Source organism: Typopeltis vanoorti, chromosome 24, assembly GCF_054136105.1.
Source record: "Typopeltis vanoorti isolate ZY-2024b chromosome 24, IOZ_Tvanoo_1.0, whole genome shotgun sequence".
NCBI lineage: Eukaryota > Metazoa > Arthropoda > Arachnida > Uropygi > Thelyphonidae > Typopeltis > Typopeltis vanoorti.
In genome coordinates this window covers 48393820-48420960 of record NC_143572.1, presented here as the reverse complement: position 1 = coordinate 48420960, position 27141 = coordinate 48393820, and the positions used below count along the sequence as shown (strand labels likewise).

Below are 27141 nucleotides of genomic sequence, written 5' to 3'. Positions count from 1 at the left end.
CTCCCAGTAAATATGATGAAATGTGCAACAATATATATATATATATATATATATATATATATATATATATATATATATATATATATTTATTTTTTTTTCAAAAGGCCAGTTAGGCCATTTCAAGGGATGAAAAATAACAAAAATGAGACTAATTTTGCTCTATATCCACTTATCAAGAGTATCTGTAATAAAAATTTCAAAGTTTTTATTTGGTACTTGATGGAGATCTATACTCCAGAGTAGGAAATGAATCCCAGACATATAGAAATGTTTTGGGAAAATTTGGAGAAAAGGATAACTAATATTAAACAGTACTGTCTAGATTTCTGTTTAAGTTGCAGAATAATCATTAGTAACACTGAGTTCCAATATAAAAATACACACCAATTTACATGGAAAGAAGATACATGAAATAAGAAAAGCTTTTTTGATTTTATTATTGTTGATAGCGATATATGCATGCTAGTTCAAAATTCAAGGATATACAGTTTGAAATTGGGAATGATCATCACTTAGAAGCAGAATAAAATTGGATATTGCATTGAAAAGAACAACGTGCAAGAATGCTTTAAGAAAAATTAAAGTTGAGCAGCTTTTTCAGGTGAACTGTAGATTCAAGTATACAAACATTATTAAAGAAAAAATTAAGCAGTTTGAAAACAAGAACTAAACCTTGGAGTCTCACTGACAAACTTTGAAGAAAACGCTGATGGATTCATCTAGGGAGGCATCTGAAATTGTCTGCAGGGACAGAAAAATAAGAGCTTAACGGGGGACACAAGAAGTTAGAGAAGTAATACAGAAAAAGAAGAAAGCATACTGAATGTTCTTAGTAAATAAGTTGGCAGATGTCATAAGATAATATAACAAAAATGTAAGAGAGCTAAGCTATGTGTAAAAATAGCTAAATAAAAGTCATGGGAAGATTTTTTTAAGAATATAAAAGAAATATGAGGCAAACTATTCTGTAGACTATTGAAAAAGTTTAAAAATGGAAGGAAGAGTGTGTAAAAGGAATCAGAAATGACAAATGTGACATAAAAACTGTCATTTAACAGTCTTTCAAAAAAGAATGTTAAATGAAATAAGCAGTGACAGAATAGTACTATAAAATATTCAGGAAGCATTCAAACAGAAGTACATGTTGATACTTGAGGTAGATAGAGCTATCAAAAGCCTAAAATGTTGAAAGGAAGCTGAAGTAGATGATACCAACCAGAAATACTGCAAATATGAAGATATTTTATAGTGGCTACACTACATAATTCAGAAGACCTGGTGAGATCAAATTCCAATATTGCAGATGATTGCAGTAGGGCTGTTAATAGTTCCCGCTTATGAAAAGAGAAATACAACAATTCCTTAATTAGTGTCCCTGGTAAGATTTATGTAAGCGTACTAGAGAAGAGGTTAAGGAAAATTGTGGAAGAGAAACTTGGAGAAGAACAAGCTAGGTTTAGGCTAAATAGAAGTATTCAAGATCAGATTTTCACTTGACAACAAATTGTTCAGAATTTGTGGGAATATAACAAAAATCTGTACTTAGTGTAATAGATCTTAAAAGGCTTATGACAAAAGGGTACATAGAGAAAAGCTTTTTAAAACACTCAGTTATACATGGTAAATTGAACATTACATAGAGCAATACAGTCTATATTTATGTTGTAAATCAGCAGTCAGAAAGGAAATACAGGAAAGTGGTTTGATGTAAAATCAGGTGTAAGACAAGGGTACACATTGTCTTCACTTTTATTCATAATGTGGATCATATCATGAAAGAAAGTGATTTCAAACCTGATATTAGAATTAGATATATCAAACTTAGCTATTTTCTTTATACAGATGTACTCCTAAATAAATCCAGTACAAGTCTCCAGCATTTTCTAACTGGACTGAATGCAGCTATAACAAATTTCATATGAAAATCGGTAGATCAACAAAACTATGAAAATTGGTAGGAACATAGAAATTCTGTTCATTTTTTTAATTTTTCTCAGAACCCTCATATCTGTGGATTAACCAAACTCTCAGATCTATAAATTAAAACTGGTTTGAGCACCATCTTGTACACTGCTAGTTTGATGTTTTAGCTAATTTCTCTCTTATTCCATATAAATTTATTCAGCTGGCTACTCAACATACCAGCTTTGTTTATTCTGTTGTCTATTTTGAGATTTAAATTGCCATATTCACTAAAACCAGTGCCTAAATAGCTGAAAGATTTTACTTGTCTGTAGGCTCTCCATTCAGAATGCAGTTTGTGTTCATTGTTTTTGCCTGTTTTCATAGTTTTGGTCTTTTTTTATTGCTGATTTCATTTCAAATTTATTACAGATGCTATTCAATTTAGTTAGAGAATCCTCGAGACTTTTCTATTAAATCAAGATTGAATATTATTATTATTATTATTCAGCCTCCATGGAGTCAAAAGACTCCTTGCAGGAGGTCTCTTCTAAGAAACACAGTCTATCATACCACACCTTAAACTCATTGACCATTCTCACTCTCACCACTCTATCAGGCAATGAATTCTATGGTTCAACCACCCTCAATGCAAAAAAACTACTCCTCACCCTCTTGCTCACAGTTTCCTTCCATAACTTCCAGGGATGGCCCCTTGTCATCACTCCTTCCCACTGTTCAACCAAGCGAAAGAACTCCCCAGTGTCAACTCTGTAACCACCTCTCAACAGTTTAAAAGTAGCAATCATATCACCTCTCCTTCTTCTGTCCACCAAACTCTGCTGTCCACACTCCCTCAGCCAATCCTCATAATTAACATTGTACAGTCCTGAAACCATCTTTGTTATCTGCCTTTGTACCTTTTCCACAGTTAATTTATCCCCTTCAAATCCTGTGGACCAAATCTGAGAACAGTAGTCTAAGTGTGGTCTGATTAGGGTCTTATACAACGGAATGATAACGCTTTTATCTCTGCAGGTCAGCGTCCTTCTCATTATTGCAGCAATCCTCTGTGTTACCTTCTCCACCTTTGCAATATTTCCCCCTGAATTTCAGGTTTCTATCAATCATCAACCCCAGATCTCGTCTCCCCTACTTCCTCCAGTATAGCTCCTCCAATAGAGTATGGAGCGTCCCATCAGCATCCCAAACTTCAAGACCTTACATTTTGCTGCATTAAGCCAACACCCCCCAGTCATTTTCCCATCTTGTCTAGCTTATTCAAATCCTCTTGCAGGGCTGCCAAATCTGCACTATTACTAATAACCCTTCCCAGCTTCATATCATCTGCAAACACTGAATATCCCCTTGCAATCCACTGACAATGTCATTGATGAGGTTAAACAATATAGGTCCCAGTACTGAGCCCTGTGGGACCCCACTTGTAACCCTCTGCCTCCTTGAAACTGCCCCACCATACACAACTCTCTGATACCTATCGGACAGCCAATCCTGAATCCAAATGACCAACCTAATATCCAAACCCATGTGCTGCAACTTAAATATCAGTTTATCATGTGGCACCCTGTCAAATGCCTTTGCTAAGTCCAAGAAAATGGCAGTATATGCTTTTCCCTCATCGACTGCTCTTGTAACTTTATTATAAAAGGCTAGCATATTACTAAAATAAGAGCGCCCCTTAACAAATCTATGTTGACTCTCATTGATAACATTACCCTCATCTGCCTAATGCTGTATACGGTCCCTCACTAATTTCTCCAAGATCTTAACAACTACTGATGACTCACAAACTAGCCTATGATTAGACACTTCCAGTCTGCTACTGCCCTTATGCAATGGCACTATCTTTCCTTCCTTCCTTCCTTCCTTCCATTCCCTGGGCACCTTTCCTGTAGCCAGACTTTCATTGAAAAGCCAGGTCAAAGGAGCTGTCAGTTCTTTAGCACATTCTCTGAAAACTCATGGTGAAATACTATCCAGTCCCACAGCTTTACTTACATCCAGAGTACTCAATATTTGGAACACACTCTCCTCCTGCACCTCTAAATCTCGAACCTGCCCTATCTCTCTAGTATTAAAATTTACTCCTCCAGGATGAAATACTCCAATAAAGTGTTCATTGAACAATTCCACTATGTCCTCTGCATCATTCACTCTATTCCCATTTTTATCCCACAATATCATTCTTCCACCGTCATTCTCCTCCTACTGGCCACATAGCTAAAAAATTCCCTAGGATTTTCTTTGGATCTAAGAGCCAATCTCTTCTCATATTCCAGTTTTGCCTTCCTTACCATACTAGTCACTCTCCTAGCCTGTGTCTTATGTTCTTCATGCATCTGCTCTTCACCTGTCTCCTTATATCTCTTCCATAGCTGCTTCTTCACATGCAGTTCCTGTTTAATATTGTTTGTCATCCACTTTACTCCAAATTGTGTCCTCTTCTTTACTTGTGGAATACAGTTTACTATTGCTGCTAACAAATATTCCTTCACAATTTTCCAAGTACTAATGATATCCTGGCCTTCCAATTCCTCCCTCCATGAAACTTCACCAAGTTGATATCTAAGACTATTATAATCACCTGCCTTATAATTCCACATATGTTCCCATCTCTTTGATACTCCTGCATGTCTATTCATCTTCCAAGTCAAAACCACATGGTCACTCTCTCCAAGTGGTGGGAGAGAGATATCATCTCAGTTATTATCAACTCTTCTGATGCTATGACCAAATCAAAAATTCTTGAACCTCTTGTTTCCTCTATTACATGTTGCCTAAGACATTTGTCCCTCAAGAATTCTAGAAATTCCATTCCCTTATTTCTACATGCACAAGATGTATTGAAGAGACATCATCTACATAAAGCAAAGAACAAACTTTGAAATGTCCAATTCTAATATCAGTCTTAATACCACTTTCATAATGTGCATCCTTGTTTTACCCCTGATTTTACATCAAACCGTCTTTCTATATTTCCTTCAATTCTAACTGCTGACTGTTTACTTAAATAAAGACTCTGTATTGCTCTGTATAATGTTCCATTTACCCCATATAATTGTAGTGTTTTGCAATGTTTCTCTGGGCATCTTGTCATATGCCTTTACCAGATCTACAAATCTTAATTATAGATCCTTGTCATATTTCCATGATTTCTCAGCTGTTTGTTGTAAAGTGAAAATTGGGACGTCACAACCTCTCTTTGGCCAGAACCTACTTTATTCTTCTCCAAGTTTCTCTTCCACAATCTTTCTCAGCCTCTTTTCAAGTATGTTTGCATAAATCTTACCTGGCACACTTTGTAGAGAAATTCCTCTGTAATTATCACATTCAGCTTTATTCCTTTTTTTATAGATGGAAACTATTAGAACTCTACTCCAGTCATCTGGAATTTGACCTTCTGACCAGGCCCTTTTAATTATGCAGTGTAACGACTGAAAACTTTTATACCGACATACTTAAGCATTTCTGGTCAAATATAATCTACTCCAGTTGCCTTTTCACTTTTCAAGTTTATTGTCAGGGACACCTGACAAGAACTATATTACAAGGGAAAGTTGAGGGAAAGAGAAGACGTGGAAGACCAACTAGAGAGTGATTCAATGACATCGTGGAATGGACTGGTTTAAGAATGACAGAGACGACAGACAGAGAGAAATGGAGAAGAGCTGCTCATCTGCTGCAACCCTCTTGCTAGAGGATGCTACCGGACGGCGAAGTTTTTAATAGTTTTTTCTACCCCAGGTATTGATATATATACAAGGGTGATCTGAAAAGTTCTCTAACAATGAAAAAACGAATTTATAATTTCAAAATTATTTTTATTTTTCAACATAATCTTCCTTAATACTAATACATTTATTCCAGCGATGCTCCAGTGTCATTATCCCATCCCTGTAGTGGTTCTCAGTAAGATCTACAAAATACCCCTCTACAGCTGCAATCACCTCTTGATTCAAAGAAAAACACTGACCAGCAAGGAAGAGTTTTAGTTTTGGGATAAAAGTTAGAGGGAGCCAAATCTGGGGAATAGGGTGGATGTTCCAACAATTCATAGTGCAGATCTCTTAATTTTCCCATTGCCAAAACACTTTTGTGGGCAGGTGTATTATCCTGATGAAAGATGATTTTTTAATTCTGCAAACCGGGTCTTTTCTCACGAATTTTTTTGTCTAGTCTGGTTAAAAGATTGGAATAATATTCCCTGGTTATTGTTTTACCCTTTTCAAGATAATTAATAAACAAAATACCTTTAGCATCCCAAAACATATAGTGTTGCCCTCTATGGTCCAGGCCAAAAACTTTTCAGACCACCCTTGTAAACACGCATAACGTGCTCAACAATGCAATACATAAATAGAAATGTTTTTAAAATCATCAGATTCTTATGTATTGTTATATGATGGTTGTCACCTTGTTAATATTTTACTGTTGCTTTGTCTACTAGTTGTCGTTTAACACCTGAAGAGGTCCTATGTAATTAGGATGAAATGTTATGTTTTTGATTAAAGTAATTATTAATATCTTATTATGGTTAGCTCAGTAGAAGTGGCGTTTGCACTCTACGACGAAAGACTTTGGTTCGAATCTAGTCATCGACTAGAGGAACATTTTCTAAGCCTTTACTTCTCCGATTCCCGAGCTAGTCAATCTCTGGCACGGGTGAGCGGTTTTTTTCTCCCGGAAACTCATGTTTTTCGTCCCATGAACTCATGAAAATCGCCTGCCAAATCCACACTATTTTCGACATTAAAAATATTGTGTTAGGGACCACGAGATGCGGCACTTGCTAGCTGCCTTCTTCACTGCGTACCGATTAATTAGTGATAGCCTTGGACCAGCTGTCTCTGATTGACTACCAGTGGAGATTGAACTGCCCACTCAGTCTCCAAAAGTAAAATAGGGTTAAAACTTCCTCACCTACTCCCTATATGGGAACAAAAAAAAGGTTACCTGATTTTTTTTTTTTTTTTTTTTGGAATAGTTTACTGATTTATAATATCTTATTTATATATTTATATAAGTTTGTAATTTTCTATATAATATTTTCAGAACTCATAATAGTTAATATTTTTTATAGATATATAGTATAACACAGGTCAAATCATAATTGCAATCATGGCTTGCAAAAAAAAAGACTGATGTGCATTTCACTAATTTTAATTTAATTTAAAAAATGTTTTTTTAAAATTAAAGCCTTTAATAAAGAATGAAGTTTCCAAACTCATCTTTCCAAAAATCCATAAATTATTTGAGTCTGTATCAAAAAGAACTTTACAATGTTAGTCATTTTATAAAATATATACAATTCCTTTTATATGGGAATCTGGTGTGGGAGTGCAGAGAAGGAATCAAGTGAGCACATTACTCAAAGATAGTTTTAATCAGTTGGTTAATTATCTAAGATCTGGTTATATGGGAGAATAATAATATTAATTACATACTTTGGCTGAAAAATGAATACTTTGCATAATAATATTTCAAACCTATACAAATTATTATACAATCAACTCTCACAACTGCAAACTCTTAAGAACCACAACAATAGTTTATCATAGTAGATAACTTGCTATAGGAAATTTCTTTTAGCATAGCATTGTACCTGTGAGGTTTCAGTCAAGACATTTCAATGTGAAAGTAAACTGTATCACCTGAAGTAGTTGCCTGCATTTTGTTGAATCTCAAATAAGAAAGCGTAAACAAAAACTAGAACTCATAATTTCAAGATGGTTCAAGTCCATAGTATAATAACTGACTTTCAAAAAAGACCTTATTGTTAGTATCATGTAAGCAAGGGACAGTGTAGAAAACACTACTTTGTGATTGTTATCTTTTTTCTTAGGCTGAGATCCACCAACATTAATTTTGATCATGTTCAAGGAAATACAAAGTGAATGTGAGTTTGGAAGTATATATTACCCTATTCATAAACCATTGTTTCAGAATGAAATTAGAAATAAAGATTGCAGCAGTGTCATCAGGAATATGAATAGCCTGTTGATCTTTGACGAAAGATACTTTATTATTATTATTGTTATTGTTCTGGGCAACTCCAAGGAGTCGACAGACTCATCAAGGGAGGCCCTAACATCATGTCAAGAGCAACTATTCGACATTGACACAGTATCTATCATACCTTGCCTTGAACTCATTCACGGTCGTAGCACCCACAACAGACTCTGGAAGCTTATTCCACTCATTCACCACTCTCCAAGTAAAAAACCTAGCTTTAACACCCTTGTCAACCACGCTCTTGCCCAGCTTCCATGGATGGCCCCTAGTCCTCCCACCACCAGTCATATTTTCAAAAATATCTTCTGGATCAATCTTATAAAAACCCTTCAGTAATTTGAATGTCTCAATCATATCACCCCTCCTTCGCCTATTGTCCAATTTCTGCAACCCACAAATCCTCAACCTATTCTCATAAGGTTCATTCCACAGACCTTCTATCGTCTTGGTCACTCGTCTCTGGACCCTCTCCACTTCCTCCCCATCACGAAGAAACCTTGGTGCCCATAACTGGGCACAGAAGTCCAGGTGGGGTCTTATCAAGGCTCGATACAGAGGAACAACAACTTGTTTGTTTCTGTATGTTAAAGTATTTTTCAGAAGCCAAGTGATTTGATGAGCTGATTTAGTCACTTTTGCAATGTGCCCCCTAAACTTCAATTCCCTATCCACCAACACTCCCAAATCCCTGGCCTCATGAATCTCCTGGAGTATGGTTCCACCAATGCGATATACTGCTGCTATTCTTTTCACCGCAAAGTGCATAACCTTACACTTTGCCACATTAAATTGACATCCATTTTTCCTAGCCCAGTCCTCCAAACTATCCAAATCATCCTGTAAAATTTTGACATCCTGTGCACTCACAATTGCTCTACCCAACTTTGCATCATCAGCAAACAAGTGAACACTTCCTCTCAAATCCTTTCCTCTATCATTGATGAACAAATTGAAAAGCAGTGGTCCAAGAACAGAGCCCTGCAGCACACCACTAGTCACAAGCCATCTTTTAGACTCCACTCCTGCATAAACCACTCTCTAGTATCTCTCCTTTAACCACCCTCCTATCCATCTCACCAACCCTATATCTATCCCCATCTGCTCCAGCTTACTGATTAGGGTTCCATGTGGTATCGTATCCTGTCAAAGGCCTTGGCAAGGTCCAGTAGTATCACTGTAAACCCATTACCCCTATCCAGTTCAGCCGTCACTGTGTTATAAAACGTGAGCAAGTTACTGAGGCATGATCTACCCTTCACAAAACCATGTTGTCCCCCATACAATATCCCATTTTCATCTATCCACTCCTGTATTCTTTTCTTGACTAATTTCTCTAAGACCTTGACAATGATTCCTGATATGCTAATTGGTCGGTAATTTACAACAGCAGTCTTGGAACTACCTTTATGCAGTGGAACTATTTTCCCCTCTTTCCACCCCCTTGGGACTAACCCAGACCCCAGACTCAGATTAAACAAAATGGTCAAGGGTACTGACAATTCTTTAGCTGCTTCTCGTACGACACGAACTGGTATACCATCCAATCCCACAGATGTATTGGCATTGAAATTATGCAATAGACTACTCACCTCCACTTCATTCACCACAATTCCCGTATACTCTACTGGTTTATTCGTTTCTGCAATGTCACCACCTGGATGATATATACTTGCAAAGTGCTCACTCAGTAACTCAACTATATCAACTGATTCAGTTACCTCTCTACCATCGGCATTCTTTAAAATCATTCTGCCATGTACATTTTTCCTTTTACTTGCTACATATCTAAAAAACTGTTTAGGATTCTCTTTAGCCTGCATGGCCAATGTTCTTTCGTAATCCTTTGTTGCTTTTCTTACCACACTCGTTACCCTTCTGGCCTGCGCTTTATACCATTCATGTGCCTGCCGGTCACCTTTCTCCTTAAATTCCCTCCATAGTTGTTTCTTTTTTTGCAGCTCAAGCTTAATGGTGTTATTCATCCATTTAACCCCTACTTGATTTATTATTCGGACTCTAGGTATACAGTCAGCCATTGCTGGAGGTAGTTAAGAAATGTTTGCATAATATCTGAACCAATCAAACTCCTAAGCTTGTCATACTTTCCAGCCCGATAATTCCACATGTCCCTTGTCTTAATTGAAAATTCCACACCTTTAGCCACCTCCCAAGTCAAGACCCTATGATCACTCTCACCAATTGGTGGCAATGTGGTCATATCTGTTACAGCCAAATCCTCAGATGTAATTACTAGGTCATGCGCTCTCTGACCCCTGGTATTTTCCATTACATGCTGTCGCAGATAGTTATCCCTGAATAACCGCATAAAATCCAATTCCTTCCTCCCGTGTGTCCTCCCCTCACTCCAATCAATGTGACCGTAGTTGAAATCCCCTATAATAATTACCTTCCTTCCACTCATTTCTTCTATTTGCTTGTGCATACTGTCACCACCATCTTTTCCATCACCTGGTCTATAGCAGCACCCAATTGTATATTTAGTTCTGCTAGCCACAATCTCACACCAAATGGCCTCAAATGTGCTCTTTTCTCTATCCTGCAATTCAACTTCTATTCTCCTTGGCTGTAGCTCATCAGCTATCATCAACAATACTCCTCCCCCCATTTTATTCTCCCTGTCATTCCTGAACACACTATATCCATCACATTCAATCCCACTAGCTTTCTACAGTCAGCAATGATTCACTAATACCAATAACCTGTGGTCTGGAAATGCCAGCCATGGCCAAAAACTCTTCCTTCTTGTTCCTAATACTCCTAGCATTAGTGTACTTGAATTTAAGACCCCTATTAGCCCCAACCCTACCTTGATGCCTTATATTAACTATCCCACTCTGATTTGTTGTCCTTATTCGCTCGGGCATATTATATTCATTCATACATTCAACTGCCTCCCAAAGGACTGTAATCTACCCCCCCCCCTTAATAAATCTAGTTTCGTTGAATTTGCACATCCATTACATTCAGCAACACTTTCTCAAGTCTCCTTACACCGTAACCATTCAAATGCAAGCCATCCATCTTATATGGATCCTTTCGCCCATCGAACTCGCTCCACACATCCACAAATTCCACCCCACTCGTCATACATAACCCACACATAAAGTCATTCGCAATTATGGCCCTCTTTTTAAACATTTCACTGTCATACCGTGGCAAAAGACTAATCATTCTAACTCTCTCACTCTTTTCTTTTGCTACCTCAAACAATTCATTCAGGTCTTCTATCATTTCCATTTTATCTCTTTCAAATCATTCGTACCTGCCACAACAATCATTTCTTTCACCCTTTCCTTTTGCTCTCTAATAGACTCAGTTACATCCTTTATGGTCGCACCAGGTTGGTACGATTTTGTCAAATCCTCTACTAACACATCTCGTACTAACGAGTCTCCATACAGCACTCTATCCTTCATTTTGTTCATGTTCACACTCACACGCCTATTTTTCCTGTCATACTTTTTATTATTGGTTGGTTCATTCAGTCGACTTTTGCTCATACACTCTAGCTGCTGTTTTGCCCTTTGTATCGCACCATTCAACAACGCGATCTCACTCATTGCATCTATCTCATCTTTTTTATTCTCTGTAAAACCATTAATACTATCATTCACACTCTCACAATTCTTTGGTACAACCTCGCCGTTTCTTGTCATATCCCTATTTTCTTCATTCTGAAGTTTGACAAAAATATCACACTCGCGATCCGAAATATACTTCAATTCCTCATTCTCCCTACATTTTCTACACACATTCACTCCTTTATTATCATCTAACCACACTCTGACCGCACTCCGCAAAGCGCACATTTCACAGATAGTACACTAAATCATCTCCTTTACATTACCGTTCTTGAAAGAAGATGGCGAACCATCATTACTGGCCGCCATTTTCCTTCGTACTGGAGCCATACTTACTAGTGACGTATTTTATCAAATTATAAATTATAAACACCAAAAACACACAAACAGACACACTAAGAGATACGCAAGGCAAAACAAACCTACGCAATATTAAAGTAAATTTATCAACGATAACTGAAAATAACGTTTATCTTATCTGGAGCTTTCATGAACACTACACACTACGAATCCCTCTAGCGGCTACTTCCGACATAGATTATGTTATAAAACACTTTAGTACACTAACTACACTAATAAAACTACAATAATATACTAAAATTACACAATTAAATCTAACAAAATATTAATAAATCAACAAAAATCAAAAATCTTTCAGGAGCTCTCCGACAGTACGTCCTTTCACCAGTTAGCCTCGACACCAGTACTTTGGTCAGATTAATATAGATATACATTTGTCTGCACAGACAGTAGGATAGAATGTTGTTGTACAACATTTAAAAATGGAATAATAATAATACGAATATTAATCACATGGATTAAATTTACCTAACATGTTTGAAGGCAAAACTGCCACTACATATTTAAATAGCATTTCATACCATTACTTAGTAGTTTCTAAAATAGTAATACTAAAAATGGAGAAAGGAAGTAAATAAGAAAAACAAGAAATAGAACAAGCATATAAAGTATATCTATGATGAGAAGAAAGCATGCATTAGAATGCCATATCAGTCACAATTAGCAGATTACTTAAAAGAAGCCAAAATCAATGAAGATATAGAAGAAGAAGAATGGAAAACTTTTTAATAAAGTAGCCTGTGAAGTACTTGGGGGTGGGGGGGGGGGGATATTAAAAAGAAAAACATCAAAATTTTGGAACACAGATATAGAAAATGCAATAAAGGTGGGGTGGGGGGGAATTTGCATACAGATCATTCATTCAAAAGCATACAAGAAAACAGAAGAAATATAGGACAGATTGTGAGTATGTGGATTACAGACTTTGGTTAATAGGAGAAAGAGGGGATGATATGTTAGAGGTCTATAAACTTTTGAATGGGTGTTATAGGATATCATCTAATGAAATTTTTCGTTATATGGAAGGTGGGGAGAGAACACGAGGGCATTCATGGAAGTTAAGTTTGTTCACAGTCAAGAAAGGAGTAAGAGCTAGATATTTCTCCCAGAGAGCAGTGAGTGAGTGGAATAGTTTAGTTTGCCTTTAGAGGTAGTGAGTGCAATATAGTGTAAATGAATTTAAGGGAAGGTATAACAGCTGGTCTGGGTATAGCCTCCCTCGATGAGTCCTTGACTCCCTGGAGGTCTCAGAAAATAATAATAATAGCTGAAACCATAGTTTCAGCTATTATTATAAAGCTCACCAAGATTGTTGGGTCAGAATTATTAATAAAATGGAAGACAAAACATAGCCTATAAAATATTAAGGAAATTAAACAGTGAAGAAAGAGATACAGCATAAATCAACATAATACAAGAGAAACAATGGGTAGAACATTAAAAGAATTTATGGTATGACCCATATTAATAATAGAAAACAATAATGAAGAAATCAGTACTGGTATAGAACCAATGTGATTAGAAGAATTAAAAGAAGCAATAATGGTATCAAAAAATAGAAAATCAACCAGATTAGATAGCATAAATACAGAGCTTTGGAAATATAGTGGAGAATATTTATATCATAGATTTTTAAAGTTAATAACTGTTGGAGGAAATGTAAGGTTCCATCAGATTGGTCAAAATATATGATTATATCTATATTGAAGAAAGGAGACAGGCATGATTTTGGAAATTACAGAGAAATCATTCTATTCAAATACAGGTTACAAAATTTACAGTAAAATCCTGTATAAAAGACTTAGAAATATTGCAAACAAGATGTATATATCGGGAAATTGATTGACTGGTTGATCTATTCTCAGAATAACAAAATGGTTTCAGACATGGCAGATCATCTATAGACAATATTTGTGTGTTAAACAAATTATTGCAAAAAAAGTTGAGAATTTAATTTAGAGACTCATCTTTCTTTATAAATTATGAGAAAGTTCTTGATAAAATACACAGAGGAAAAATTATGGAATATTGAAAAAAACGGATATCCATTACATTTGATGCAAGCTATGCAAAGTTTATATAAAGATACAGAAATACAGTTAATTAACAGAAGAGATTGAAATTATTCAAGGTATTATTAGACATGAATGTAGCTTATCTCTGACTCTGTTCTATATATATATATATATATATATATTTTTTTTTTTAAAGAATAAATATTTAATGACTTAAACCGAGATAAAATATGAAGTTTTAATGAAAATGATACAACTAGTTTCAGCCTTTTACAGCCTCCTTCAGGTATCCACTAAAGGTAGAACACAGTAATAAAAATTGAAGTTACAAAAAACTGAGAATTACAGGCAGAAAATGCAAGATAAGAATGTAATAATATAGGATTTATATAATATGACATGAAATCGTTTTCTCTTCAAGGATTAGGCATATGCCTAAGATGGTAAGACCAGTCAAGCCATCTTGTGGCTAGTCTCCCTCTCATTCTCTTCCCTTTGGTCTATATTTATCCACCTCTTTTGTTTTCTTTTGTGAAATTTTTAAATTGTATTGTTGGCTTATTTTCTTTAATTCATAAACTGATTTTTGTTCTATCTAACACGCTTTGTTTGTTGCATTTGAGTTTGCAAGTTCTCGTGAATGCTAGTATTGAACAACTGCAGCATGGCTATCAGGGATGTTGTAACTCAAATTGTTGTTCAGATGTTCAGGATTAAGGAGGAGGAATTGACACAAAAAATCTTAGAAGATTTTTTGTGTCAATTATGTATTGCATTTTTTGCCTGTAATTCTCAGTTTTTTGTAACTTCAATTTTTATTACTGTGTTCTACCTTTAGTGGATACCTGAAGAAGGCTGTAAAAGGCTGAAACTAGTTGTATCATTTTCATTTAAAACTTCATATTTTATCTCTGTTTAAGTCATTAAATAATATTTATTCTTTAAAATGTACCATTACAACCGAGTAGAAGCTCAGGAATATATATATATATAATTTTTTTGTCAAATATAATTTGCTTTGTAACAGACGAAAAAAAAAAACTTTCAATGGCTATCCCTGAGAAGCCAAGTTCTTGGCCATGACAGGCTGTTGAGCTCAACACATTTAGGAAAGATAGCTGTAATTATTTACCTGAAAAAAAAAAAAAAAAAAAAAAAAAAAAAATACACATATATATACAGGGTGTTCGGGATAAATTTGACATATTTATAATTAATTATATTTTTCCGTAAGTTACATGTATTAACACACACTTCTCTTCATTTAAAAGTTTGGACCCTTCTTCATTCACATACAAGATGTCAGAAAGGATGGATAGCTGGAACCCACCTGAATCATGGAAGAGAATAACTTGTATCATGATGATTCGTGCCCGCCATCAAAATAAGGATATTACGACTGCTGCCCAATGCTCCCTGAATACAGTAAAAACAATCAGGCACGAACTAGAGACTTGCAATGGTGACTACGAGGATGTAGCAAGAAGAAAGATCCCTAGCAGACGATCTGATTGCGTTCGTACAGCAGAATTCCTCGCAAATCTGCAGGAACAGGTGTTGAAGAACCCTGGCATTGGAATTCGGGCTTTGTTCGTGGAGTTGCTAACTGTAGTCAAGCCCTGGATAACAAGGGTAGGCAATGGTAGGCCGTATGAATGGCAGCAGGATTCGGCCCCTTGCCACACCTCTGGGAAAAGTCAAAAATGGTTGTCTGAAAATTTCTACGACTTCACCAGTCCAAATGTTTGGCCTCCAAACTCCCCAGACCTTAACCCCATGGATTATTTTGTATGGGGCGCAGTTGAAAAAGACACCAATCGCACTTCCAGTAATACAAAAGCCCAGTTAATGGATAAAATTAAAACAGTTTTTGCGGCCCTTCCCAGGGAGACTGTAGCATCAGCTTGTTCGAGGTTCCGAAGCAGAATTGAAGCTGTGATCGATGCTAATGGTTATTTTGAGTAAATCTTGTTGATAGTATTGTAATTAACTCTGCCTGTAATGTTTTTTTGTCAATTCATTAAATTTAATAGATACAAAGAAGATTTTCTTTTTCCTTACGAAACTGTCAAATTTATCCCGAACACCCTGTATATATATATATACAGGGTGTTCGGGATAAATTTGACATATTTATAATTAATTATATTTTTCCGTAAGTTACATGTATTAACACACACTTCTCTTCATTTAAAAGTTTGGACCCTTCTTCATTCATATACAAGATGTCAGAAAGGATGGATAGCTGGAACCCACCTGAATCATGGAAGAGAATAACTTGTATCATGATGATTCGTGCCCGCCATCAAAATAAGGATATTACGACTGCTGCCCAATGCTCCCTGAATACAGTAAAAACAATCAGGCATGAACTAGAGACTTGCAATGGTGACTACGAGGATGTAGCAAGAAGAAAGATCCCTAGCAGACGATCTGATTGCGTTCGTACAGCAGAATTCCTCGCAAATCTGCAGGAACAGGTGTTGAAGAACCCTGGCATTGGAATTCGGGCTTTGTTCGTGGAGTTGCTAACTGTAGTCAAGCCCTGGATAACAAGGGTAGCCAATGGTAGGCCGTATGTATGGCAGCAGGATTCGGCCCCTTGTCACACCTCTGGGAAAAGTCAAAAATGGTTGTCTGAAAATTTCTACGACTTCACCAGTCCAAATGTTTGGCCTCCAAACTCCCCAGACCTTAACCCCATGGATTATTTTGTATGGGGCGCAGTTGAAAAAGACACCAATCGCACTTCCGGTAATACAAAAGCCCAGTTAATGGATAAAATTAAAACAGTTTTTGCGGCCCTTCCCAGGGAGACTGTAGCATCAGCTTGTTCGAGGTTCCGAAGCAGAATTGAAGCTGTGATCGATGCTAATGGTGGTTATTTTGAGTAAATCTTGTTGATAGTATTGTAATTAACTCTGCCTGTAATGTTTTTTTGTCAATTCATTAAATTTAATAGATACAAAGAAGATTTTCTTTTTCCTTACGAAACTGTCAAATTTATCCCGAACACCCTGTATATATATATATATATATATATATATATATATACTGATGGGATTATTAAAATATGGAAAACAACAAGAAAACAAGGTATCCAGTTAACCAGAACTGTTGTCAATGCAATGCTAGCAGATGATTAGATTACATTACAAGACAATGAAGAGATGACTTAAAAAATCAGTTTATGAATTAAAGAAAATAAGCCAACAATACAATTTAAAAATTTCACAAAAGAAAACAAAAGAGGTGGATAAATATAGACCAAAGGGAAGAGAATGAGAGGGAGACCAGCTACAAGATGGTAAGACCAGTCAAGCCAGAACAGGCATATGCCTAATCCTTGAAGAGAAAACGATTTCATGTCATATTATATAAATCCTACATTATTACATTCTTATCTTGAAAACAATAGCTTAATGGAAGATGATTTTGAAGCTCTCTGTCTAACACATCATCTTTGTCTGTCAGTAGCTTAAACACAATGGTGACATTATCTTCCCAGGCCACTTGTTAACTCCCTTGATATTAAACCAGTTGAATATTTTACAAGTATTAGAATATGATGTATATTGAATCTACCATTGTAATCACTAAAATACCAAATATAACATAGATTCTTAAAGGTATTTGGGGATAATTGAAGTCATCCTGTAACAAAGAGATCTTTGTTGCAAAATCAAGTTATTCTCAAATACCTGTAAGAATCCATGTTGCATTGAAATTAAGCCTCTATTAAACTATGTGGACCTATATAATATGGCAGAGTTTCTGATTTTCTGGCCAGTCAGTGTGGGTATTAATTTTGATATCCAGATTTTACAAGCGGTAAACAGCTTGTAAAATCTGGGTATTAAAATTAAATTTCTAGATATTTATCAAAAATGCCTGTTTGAAGTTAGTGTGTATGTAAACTTATTTAGATAATAAATTCTGCAATCAAAAGTTGCTATTTTTTTTTTCTTGAGAAAATATTGATTTCTTCTTTTAAAGCCCGTTTTTTGGAGAAGAGTTCCAATTTGAAGTGCCAAGAAAGTTTCGTTTTTTGTCTCTGTATCTATATGACAAAGAGCGTGCTGTAAATAAAGATAAAGTTCTAGGTAAGGTAGCAATCAAGAGAGAAGATCTTCAAAAGTATCATGGGAAAGATCATTGGTTCCCTATTTTACCAGTTGATGCAGATTCAGAAGTTCAGGTAAATTCTGTCGTTTATAATATGTTGTAGATATTTTTTACTGCTTTATCTTTTTTGGAACTTTATTATAAAACTCATAATTTGCATTTTGACCTTATAAAATTAGCAGTGTTTATTAAATCCTATTTTGTTATAAAGAAAATACATAAAATATTTATTGATTCTGATAGTTAGTTTTTATCTGCATTAGATTATTACAAAAATTAAACATTAAAAAAAATTAGGATATAAAGCAGTTCTTTAGAGACTCTATAGCTCAGTTGCTAATAATGCACTTGACTGAAAAGACCAGGTGTCAAATTCTATTTAAGACTAAGATCTTTTTAACTGGAGGTTAGTTAGCCAGTTTCATGCTATAGTGTTTTTTTTTTTTTTTAATGGGAACTCTGGTTTTTCATTCCAAAACTGACACGCTGGCCTGAGAATGTATGTATGTGCAGTTGATAGACATAGCAAACTGTGCAGTCTGCATTAAATGCCCTATCATAGCATTAATAGATTACAAAGCCAAGTTATTTAGCTGTGATGGACCATGTTCAAATGACATACAAATAATTAGGTTTTAATTACTATAACATAGTCAGCATTGTTATAGTAATTGTAAAAATAGAATCTGCATCCATAATGCAGTGCTGCTTAAAGAAAGACTGTTCTAAGTTTGATTCTAATTCCTAACTAGAGGAACTTTTTCTGAGCCTTTCTTTGAATCGTTCCGAAGTTAGTCATTATCTAGCATGGGCAAGTAGAGCTTTTCAGGTTTTTAATCCCACAACTCAAGAAAATCTATATGACAAGTTTTTGTGTGCATGTTACATTAATTATTTTTGTAATCCCCGTAGATGTCCTAGTGACTAGGACGAAATATAGGAGTATTAAATTCTAATTTAATTCATTCTGAGTGTTGTAAAAAAATCCATTAAACCTCCAACATAATGTCCTCACAGCACTTAAGCCTCTACACAAGAATCAAGAAAATCAACTGTAGAACCCCACACTTTCAGACTATGATATATTACATTATTATCAGGAGCCATGAGATGGGGAAAGTTGTCTGCCATTCACTGGATGCTACTTAAAATCATTCATAGTTTGGGTTAGCTATCTCTGATTGGTTAAGGATGGAGATTGACTATCCCTCAGTCTCCAAAAGTTAGATAAGGCCAAAATGGCTTCGTCAACTCCCTTTTAGGAATAAAAAGCATTAGCAGAACAGAGATGAGAACATTTCCTACTTACATATTGCAGGTGGGATTTTTGATATGAGTTTTCAAATATTTTATTTTTTTCTCATGTTCATTCTGGTACAAAATTTTTCTCTCTACAGGTCACATACCAAGTGAATTTGTAGCAAGCCACACCATCCTCATTAAAAAATCTAATAGTGATCATACCTTAATCAACAGCTGGAAGCCTATTTCTCCATCTTATACTGACTATAATAAGCTCAATATAGGAATGAGATACATAATCAAAAGTGCACAGGTGTATGGAGTTCCAAGTTCAGCAGTAAAATTTAATCTGTTTCTGCTAAGTTATCTACTCTGCTTAGTTAATATGAAAAAGTAGCCAATGGCAGTATTTTCAGTGGATCTTTTTCAAGCATTTCATAATGTCTGGCATCCCTTTCTGTTCCACATCCTCCAGCAAATTGTAAGGGACAAATGACTGCTATTTCATTAAAGGAGCCTATGGCAATACAATTATCCTCTTCCTAGTTAATGGGTTCCTTCAGAACCCATTCAAAATCCAGATAAGTAGTCGAACAATGTTTGCTCTTTTAGTCTGCTCTTTACATTGGTTCTAGAGCTTTTCTTTCGGGAAGTTGACAATTTTTATGCTGTGCAAGGAATAACAGTTCCCTCCAATGAAGGAAAATAAAGTATTAATATATGAGGTGATGTAGTAGGCACTTTTAGGGATAATGATTCAATATACATTTTTTTTGGGGGGGGGGGTGATTTTTTGAAAAATTAAGAAAAATCAGTGGACTAACTGTCAATGTTGACAAGACAAAATTAAAAGTTTTTGGATCACAGAGGCATTCCCTTTGAACTAACCCCTAAGAAAGAACCTCTCACCATGTTTGGAATTCCTTTCTCCACCTGTCTAATACTGCTAGTTCAAGAACTTATATACTACAAAAAATATTGAAACCTTAGACTGGAAAATTGGGCAACTTTCCTTTTCTTCTGAAGCTATAGAACTTACTCATAATCTTCCCTGCTCAGCTGCACATAATAAATATTAGACATTACAGAAGCCGAAGAAAAACCAGTAATATGGTAAACCTGTTCAATTTTTTTTTTTTTGGTCAGCTTATACTAGGAAGTTAAAAAGTAATTTCTTCACCTCTCAAAGAAACAAATGGAAGCATAGGGCTTTCAGTATTAAAATTCTACTATTTAAGCAACATGGCCTCAAAAATCCGTGAAATATTCCAGACTTATCACACATGTGCAGATCTTCTCTGGTACTCCCAGCTTTTCAGCTCATACTATTTGGAATGAAACTTATTTGTGCCTATTTCTAAAGAAGAAATAGAGAAATTTTTTGAGTCATTAGAATGGGCAGCTGATATATATATATAAAAAAAAAAAAAAAAAAGGAAAAAGTCTTTGTTGGAGATCTGGACAGCGTTTTCTCTAAAACGGCAAAGCTAATAATAATGGTAAGTATTTACTGAACTTCTGCTCAGGACATGGACTAGTCATTACTAACACCGTGTTTCAACATAGAGATGTGCACAAGTTGACATGGAGAGAAGACACAAGAAATAAGAAAAGCCTCATTGACTATGTTGTTGTTAATAGTGATAACATCATCATGCTTGTTCAAGATACAAGGGTTTACAGAGGATTTGAAATTGGAAATGACCATTATTAGTACTAAGCAGGATTAAAATGGATATCACATTAAAAAGAACAGTATGTAAGAAAGTTTTTTAAAAAAAATTAAAGTTCAGCAGCTTTTATAAGTAAATTGTAAACTCTATTTTAGAAACATTATCGAAGAAAAAATGAAACAAATTGAAAACAAGAACCAAACCTTGGAGTCTCAGAGGCAAACTCTGAAGAAGACATTGATTGATTCAGCTAGGAAGATATGTCGTAAAATTGTCTACAAGGATAGAAAAATCAGAAAGCCATGGTGGACACAAGAAGTTAAAGAAGCAATCCTGGTAAAGAAGAAAGCAAACCAAACATTTCTAGCAAATAAGTCACAGATCTAAGCCATGTGTAAAAATAGTCAAACAAAAGTCATGAGAAGACTTTGGGTAAGAATACAGAAAATAAATATCAGGAAGGTGGCAAAATGTTCTGGAGGTTATTGAAGAAGCTTAGAAATGATGGAAAGAGTACTGTAAAAGGAATCACCAATGATAAAGGTGACATGTAAAGTGAAGATAAGGATATCCTAGATTTTTGGAGTAATTACTTTGAAAGACTTAAACGAACGAAGCGGGACAGAACTATACTAGAATATTTTCAAGAGGAATGCAAAGATGATTACATATCAGTATGAGGCAGAAAAGCCATAAAAAAACGTGGAAAGTGAAAAGGCAGCTGCAGTAGATGATATCTGACCAGAAATGCTTAAGTATGGAGGTATAAACTTTTCACAGTGGCTGCACTGCATAATTTAGAGGTCCTGGTCAGAAGGTTGAATTCCCAATGATTGGAGTAGGGCTCTCATAGTACCCATCTATAAAAAAAAAGGGAATAGAGCTGAATGTGAGATTTAGAGAGGAATTTCTATACTGAGTGTGCCAGGTAAGATTATGCAAACATACTTGAAAAGAAGCTGAGAAAGATTGTGGAAGATAAACTTGGAAAAGAACAAGCTTGGTTCAGACCAAATAGAGGTTGTCAAGATCAGATTTTCACTTTAAGACAAATAATTGAAAAATCGTGGGAATATGACAACAATCTGTACTTAAGTTTTATAGATCTGGAAAAGGCACACGACAAGGTGCCCAGAGAAAACTTTTTAAAATACTACAATTATATGGGGTGAATGGAAATTATACAGAGCAATACATAGTCTATATTTAAGTTGTCAGTTAGAATTGAAGGAAACACATGAAGATGGTTTGATGTAAAATCAGGAGTAATACAAGGATGCACATTATCTCCACTCTTATTTATCATCTATATGGATCACATTATCAAAGATATTAGAATTGGCGATGTCAAACTTAGCTCTTTGTTTTATGCAAATGATGTTGTACTCCCAAGCGCATCTAGTGCAAGTCTCCACAATTCATTAACTAAATTAAATAATAACTGTAACAAATTTGCCATGAAGATCAGGAATAAAAAGACCAAAACTATGAAAATAGACAGGAGCATAGAAAACTTTAGCTGCATTGTGAATGGAGATCCTCTAGAAAAAGTAAATTATTTCAGCTATTTAGGCACAGTTTTAGTGAAGATGGCAGGTTAAATCTGGAAATAGACAACAGAATAAGCAAAGCTGTATGGTGGGTAGCCAGCTGAATAAATTTATGTGGAGTAAGAGAGAAATTATCCCAAAGAGCAAACTAGCAGTATACAAGACAGTGTTCAAACCAGTTTTAAGTTATGGATCTGAGAGTTGGGTTAGAAATAAAGCACTTGATCAAAGAGTGATCAAGTGCTGAGAAAAATTAGGGGGAGTTAACTAATGGCATTAATGGCCAAATCATATTAGAAAGGAACTTGACATTATTAATATTCAAGAATGTGTCAACAGAGCTAATCTGGGGTGATATATCCACCTAAATAGAACAGGCGAAGAAAAATTAACAAAACAGCTGTTTGATGCCAAGATGGCAGGAAAGAGACCCAGAGAAAGACCAATGTCTAAGTGAATTGATTTGGTCCGAAGTGTCTTAGAAGCATGGAATGTTGGATATGAGATATGATACAGGTTTCTACTCCATATTTTATGAGATTGACATGCAGATTTTGAAGCAGTTTTGTATTCCATAGGATACAAAAGAAAATATAAAAATAAATAATGAAAAGGTAGAAGAATACAAGCACATTCTAATTAAGGATATTGTTGTTATTATCATCATCATCGTCATATGCTCTTCCGCCAGGAGACAGTCCATTAAGGTAGCGAAATAAAAATTCACAAATTACTCAAATTTGTATTTTTTTAAGACCTTTATAATACATATAACTGTTACCAAATGTATTTGAGGCAGGTCTTATGTTTTTAAGGGAAAAACTGGAGCACCTGAAGAAAAACCAATCTAAGAGCCACAATTTGATTAACTTATGTAATGTTGTCAAACTTTTTCTTTCACAAGGGATGTTACTTTTAATTAAACCCACAATCTGCCAAGCTTTACTAATTGATACATGATTCCTGAACTTATATTTCCTGTCAACCAAAATCCACCTAAATCATTGTATTCATTAAATCTTTTTAAAGTCTCTCCATTTAACATTATCATTAACTCCTTATATGCATTCTCATGGACTGCACGGGATACTCTGATAATAGTAGTATATAAGAAAGTTTACATTATTACTAACTCGACATTCATTCAAATTAATCTTTTATTTCTTATGTCTCCAATATTGATAGGCCCTTATTTGTTATCTAAGACACTGTTCACAATAGTTCACAATATATCAGTTCACCTGTATTCTTTTTTGTGGCATCCTGGTGTCTAGCACCTGTTTTGCCAAGCTTTCTCCCATTCTGTTTAAGTGACTAAAACTGACTCTGGCACAGACATCTAATGGCAAAATTTTTCTTTTAAAAATTTTTGCCATTAGTGCTATTTGTAAATCCCACTAATCTTTACCAGAATTCTCATATTTCTGGTCTCTAGTCTTTGATCAATGGTTTTATTTCTAACTAAACCCCTTGTATCCATAAGTTAAAATTGGTTTGCATACTGCTGGTTTAGTGTTTTGACTAATTTCTCATAATCAAATTCCTGACATGTACCGGGGGGGGGTACAGGATATTATGATAATACCACATGAACTTTTTCCATCATTGCTATCCTCCTATCAACAATTTTCTTCCAAATTAATCTGTTATCTATCATGATTCCAACATCGTCAGATTTTATATTTTGACCTTTAAGGCATTTGTTACAGTATCACTTCAACTAGATCTTGGTCTTTTTCCTTACATCCTGGCATTAAATCTGTTTTGCTAATCGTTTCCTTTCTCATTCTGTTTAAGTGACCATACCACCTAAAATTTGCTCTGCAGACACCGGAATTCTAATAATATCAAGTTCCTTCCTAATGTCCTTGTTTTTAATATCATTCTACCATTGATGCCATCTATTCACTGTCCTAATCTTTCTTAGAGCTCTCATATCTGTAGTCTCTAGTCTTTGATCCAGTTCTTGGATCCATAAGTTAAAAATCAATTTAAATATTGCCTTGTATACAGATAGTTTAGTGTTTCTCTCTTGTTCCATATAAATTTAATCACTTGTTCATACCATACCAGCTTTGAAAAATGCTGTTGTCTATTTGCCATCTTCACTAAAAATTGTGTCTGAATAGCTGAAATGAAAGAATCTTTTTCTTTTTATTGCTGATTTTCATACCAAATCTACTATAGTTATTAAATTTAGTTAAAGTATCCTGCAGAAGTCTGCAGGATTTATTTAGGAGTATAACATCATCTACATACAGTAAAGAGCTGAGATCAACATCTCCAATTTTGATATCAGGTTTAATGTCACTTTCCTCCAGAATGTGATCCATATAAATAATGAATAACAGTGGAGTTAATGTGCAGCCTTGTCTTGCACCTGATTTAACATCAAACCATCTTCCTGTATCTCCTTCAATTCTAACTGCTAACTTACAACTCAGATAAAGACTATGTTGCTTGATATAATATGCTATTTACATGATATAATTGAAGCATTTTGAACAACCTTTTTCAATGACACCTTGTCGTATGCCTTTTCCAGATCTATGAAACTTAAATACAGACCTTTGTTTTATTCTCATGATTTCTAAAACTAATCATCTTAAAGTGAAAATCTGATCCTGACCTCTGTTTTGCCTGAACCCAGGTTGCTTTACTCCAAGTTTCTCCTTCCACAATTTTTCATAAGCTTTTCTCAAGTATGAATAAATCTTACCAGTTACATTCAGTAGGGAAATTCCCCTATAACTTTCACATGCAGTTTCATTTACCCTTTGTATAAAAGGGGCATTATTAATAGCTCTACTTTACTCCTCTCACCTGGAATTTGACCTTCTGACCAGATCTGAATTTTGCAGTGTAGTACAAACTTTTATACCAGAGCATATTTGAGCATTTTCAGTTGAATATCATCTATCTGGCTGTCTTTCATTTCAAACTTTTGATAGCTTTTTCTATCCCAAGTATCGATAGGTACTCCTGTTTGCATTCTTCTTGAATATTTTCTACTACCATTCCCTGCTTGTGTTATTCCCATTGCTTTGAAGTAATTACTTTCAATTAGTCTTTGAAAGTAATTACTTTAGACAGCCAGAAATCTTTGTCTTCAGTTTGTGTCACTTTTATCATGGATGATTCCTTTTACAGTATTCTTTCCTATATTTCTAAGCTTTTTTCTAAATATTTTATTTTCTCTGTAGGTTTACCATTGTGAAATAATTTCCATATTCCCACCTGTTTTCATAGTTTATCTTTTTTATTACTAATTTTCATACAGGCCAACCAACCAGAAGAACCAACACAATTTACAGACATAATACACTAGCCTCATAGCCTGCTCTGACCATATTTTCAGTCACCACTAACTTTCATACCAAATTTGTTACAGCAGTTTTTTAATTTGTGTACTAAAAATTTTCATTAGATTTATTTAGAAGTATAACATTATCTTATATAAAGTAGCTTTTTTTCCCCTCTGGTCAGAAAGTAAATTATACCTGACAAATTTAATTATTTTTTTAATAATTTAATCAAGCATGAACAAACAAAAGTTTTCATGTGAAGTATCTTTATAATTAGGCTTTTTGTGGGTGTATATATATATATAGATGTTGATTCCACATCAGTTGTCTCAGTATTATCATATAATGCATTTCACTCTTCCCCTTTGGACATGTGCATTGCCATGTATTATGGGAAGGGCCACTACCCATATCGGTTTCGACCTTTATTACGATTGAAAATACTGAGGGTGAAATAATGCAGAAGTCATATTTCCCATATTTTATTAATAAAATATCACACTTTTTCATTACTTGTATATGGGAAATATATGACTATATATGATTCCCTGACAAAAACGGTGAGGTCCTTGTTTAGCTGGATAATACTCTAGTTCTCATGATATTTCATGTTATGTCATCATTTTGTTTTGGGTTTAATCGAATATAGAACATGATTTGGTTGGCCAATTCCCAGACTACCAGCCATTCAGTATCAAGATGCACAATGAAAAGGTAAAGATTGGACATTGGTTAGAAGTCCTGGTTGACTCTTTATTCCTTACAGGCTTTGGATGTCACCTTTTAATTATTTAACTTTAACTCCTAAGCAATCCTCCATTTAACATATGAGGATGTGCTGAAAAGTTTTCACCATCCCAGATGAATCTTTGACTCCATGGGGTCTTGGGTAATAATAATAATAATAAAGAAATTGAGATAGAACCATGTAACTTACACATTATTTTACATATTCCCCATGAAGTGTTGTATGCTTGTTACAATGCTGCTGCATCATTTGCAATCCTCTGAGAAAAAAAGTCTTTTCCTTGTTGCACAAACCAGTCCTCAGCTGCAGATATGACTTCATCATCTGTGGAAAAATTTTGTTCCTTTGAAGTGTTTCTTTAAATTTGGGAATAGGAAATAGTCAGATGGGGCCAGTCTGTCAGAATGTCTGTCTCACCCACCCTATTTGTCAGACAAATAGGGTAGGTGAGACAGACATTGAAAGCTGAAATTGTATATTGTATTGGGTTTCATGAGCAGTGTGAGCAAGTGCATTATCCTACAAAAGCAACACACTTCTGCTCAGTTTCTTGCAGCATTTTTCCTTCAGTACCTCCTTTAATTCC

The 27141-nt window shown here is 35.1% G+C and overlaps 1 protein-coding gene across 1 annotated transcript in view; it reads left to right on the top strand.

Moving 5' to 3' along the window:
- Positions 1 to 27141, top strand: part of RasGAP1 (Ras GTPase activating protein 1) — a 210612-nt gene that overhangs the window by 27797 nt on the left and 155674 nt on the right. Inside the window, exon 3 of the mRNA XM_090414179.1 lies at positions 17909 to 18110. Within this exon, the coding sequence (XP_090270305.1) occupies positions 17909 to 18110 (202 nt within the window). The remainder of the gene's footprint in view (positions 1 to 17908; positions 18111 to 27141) is intronic.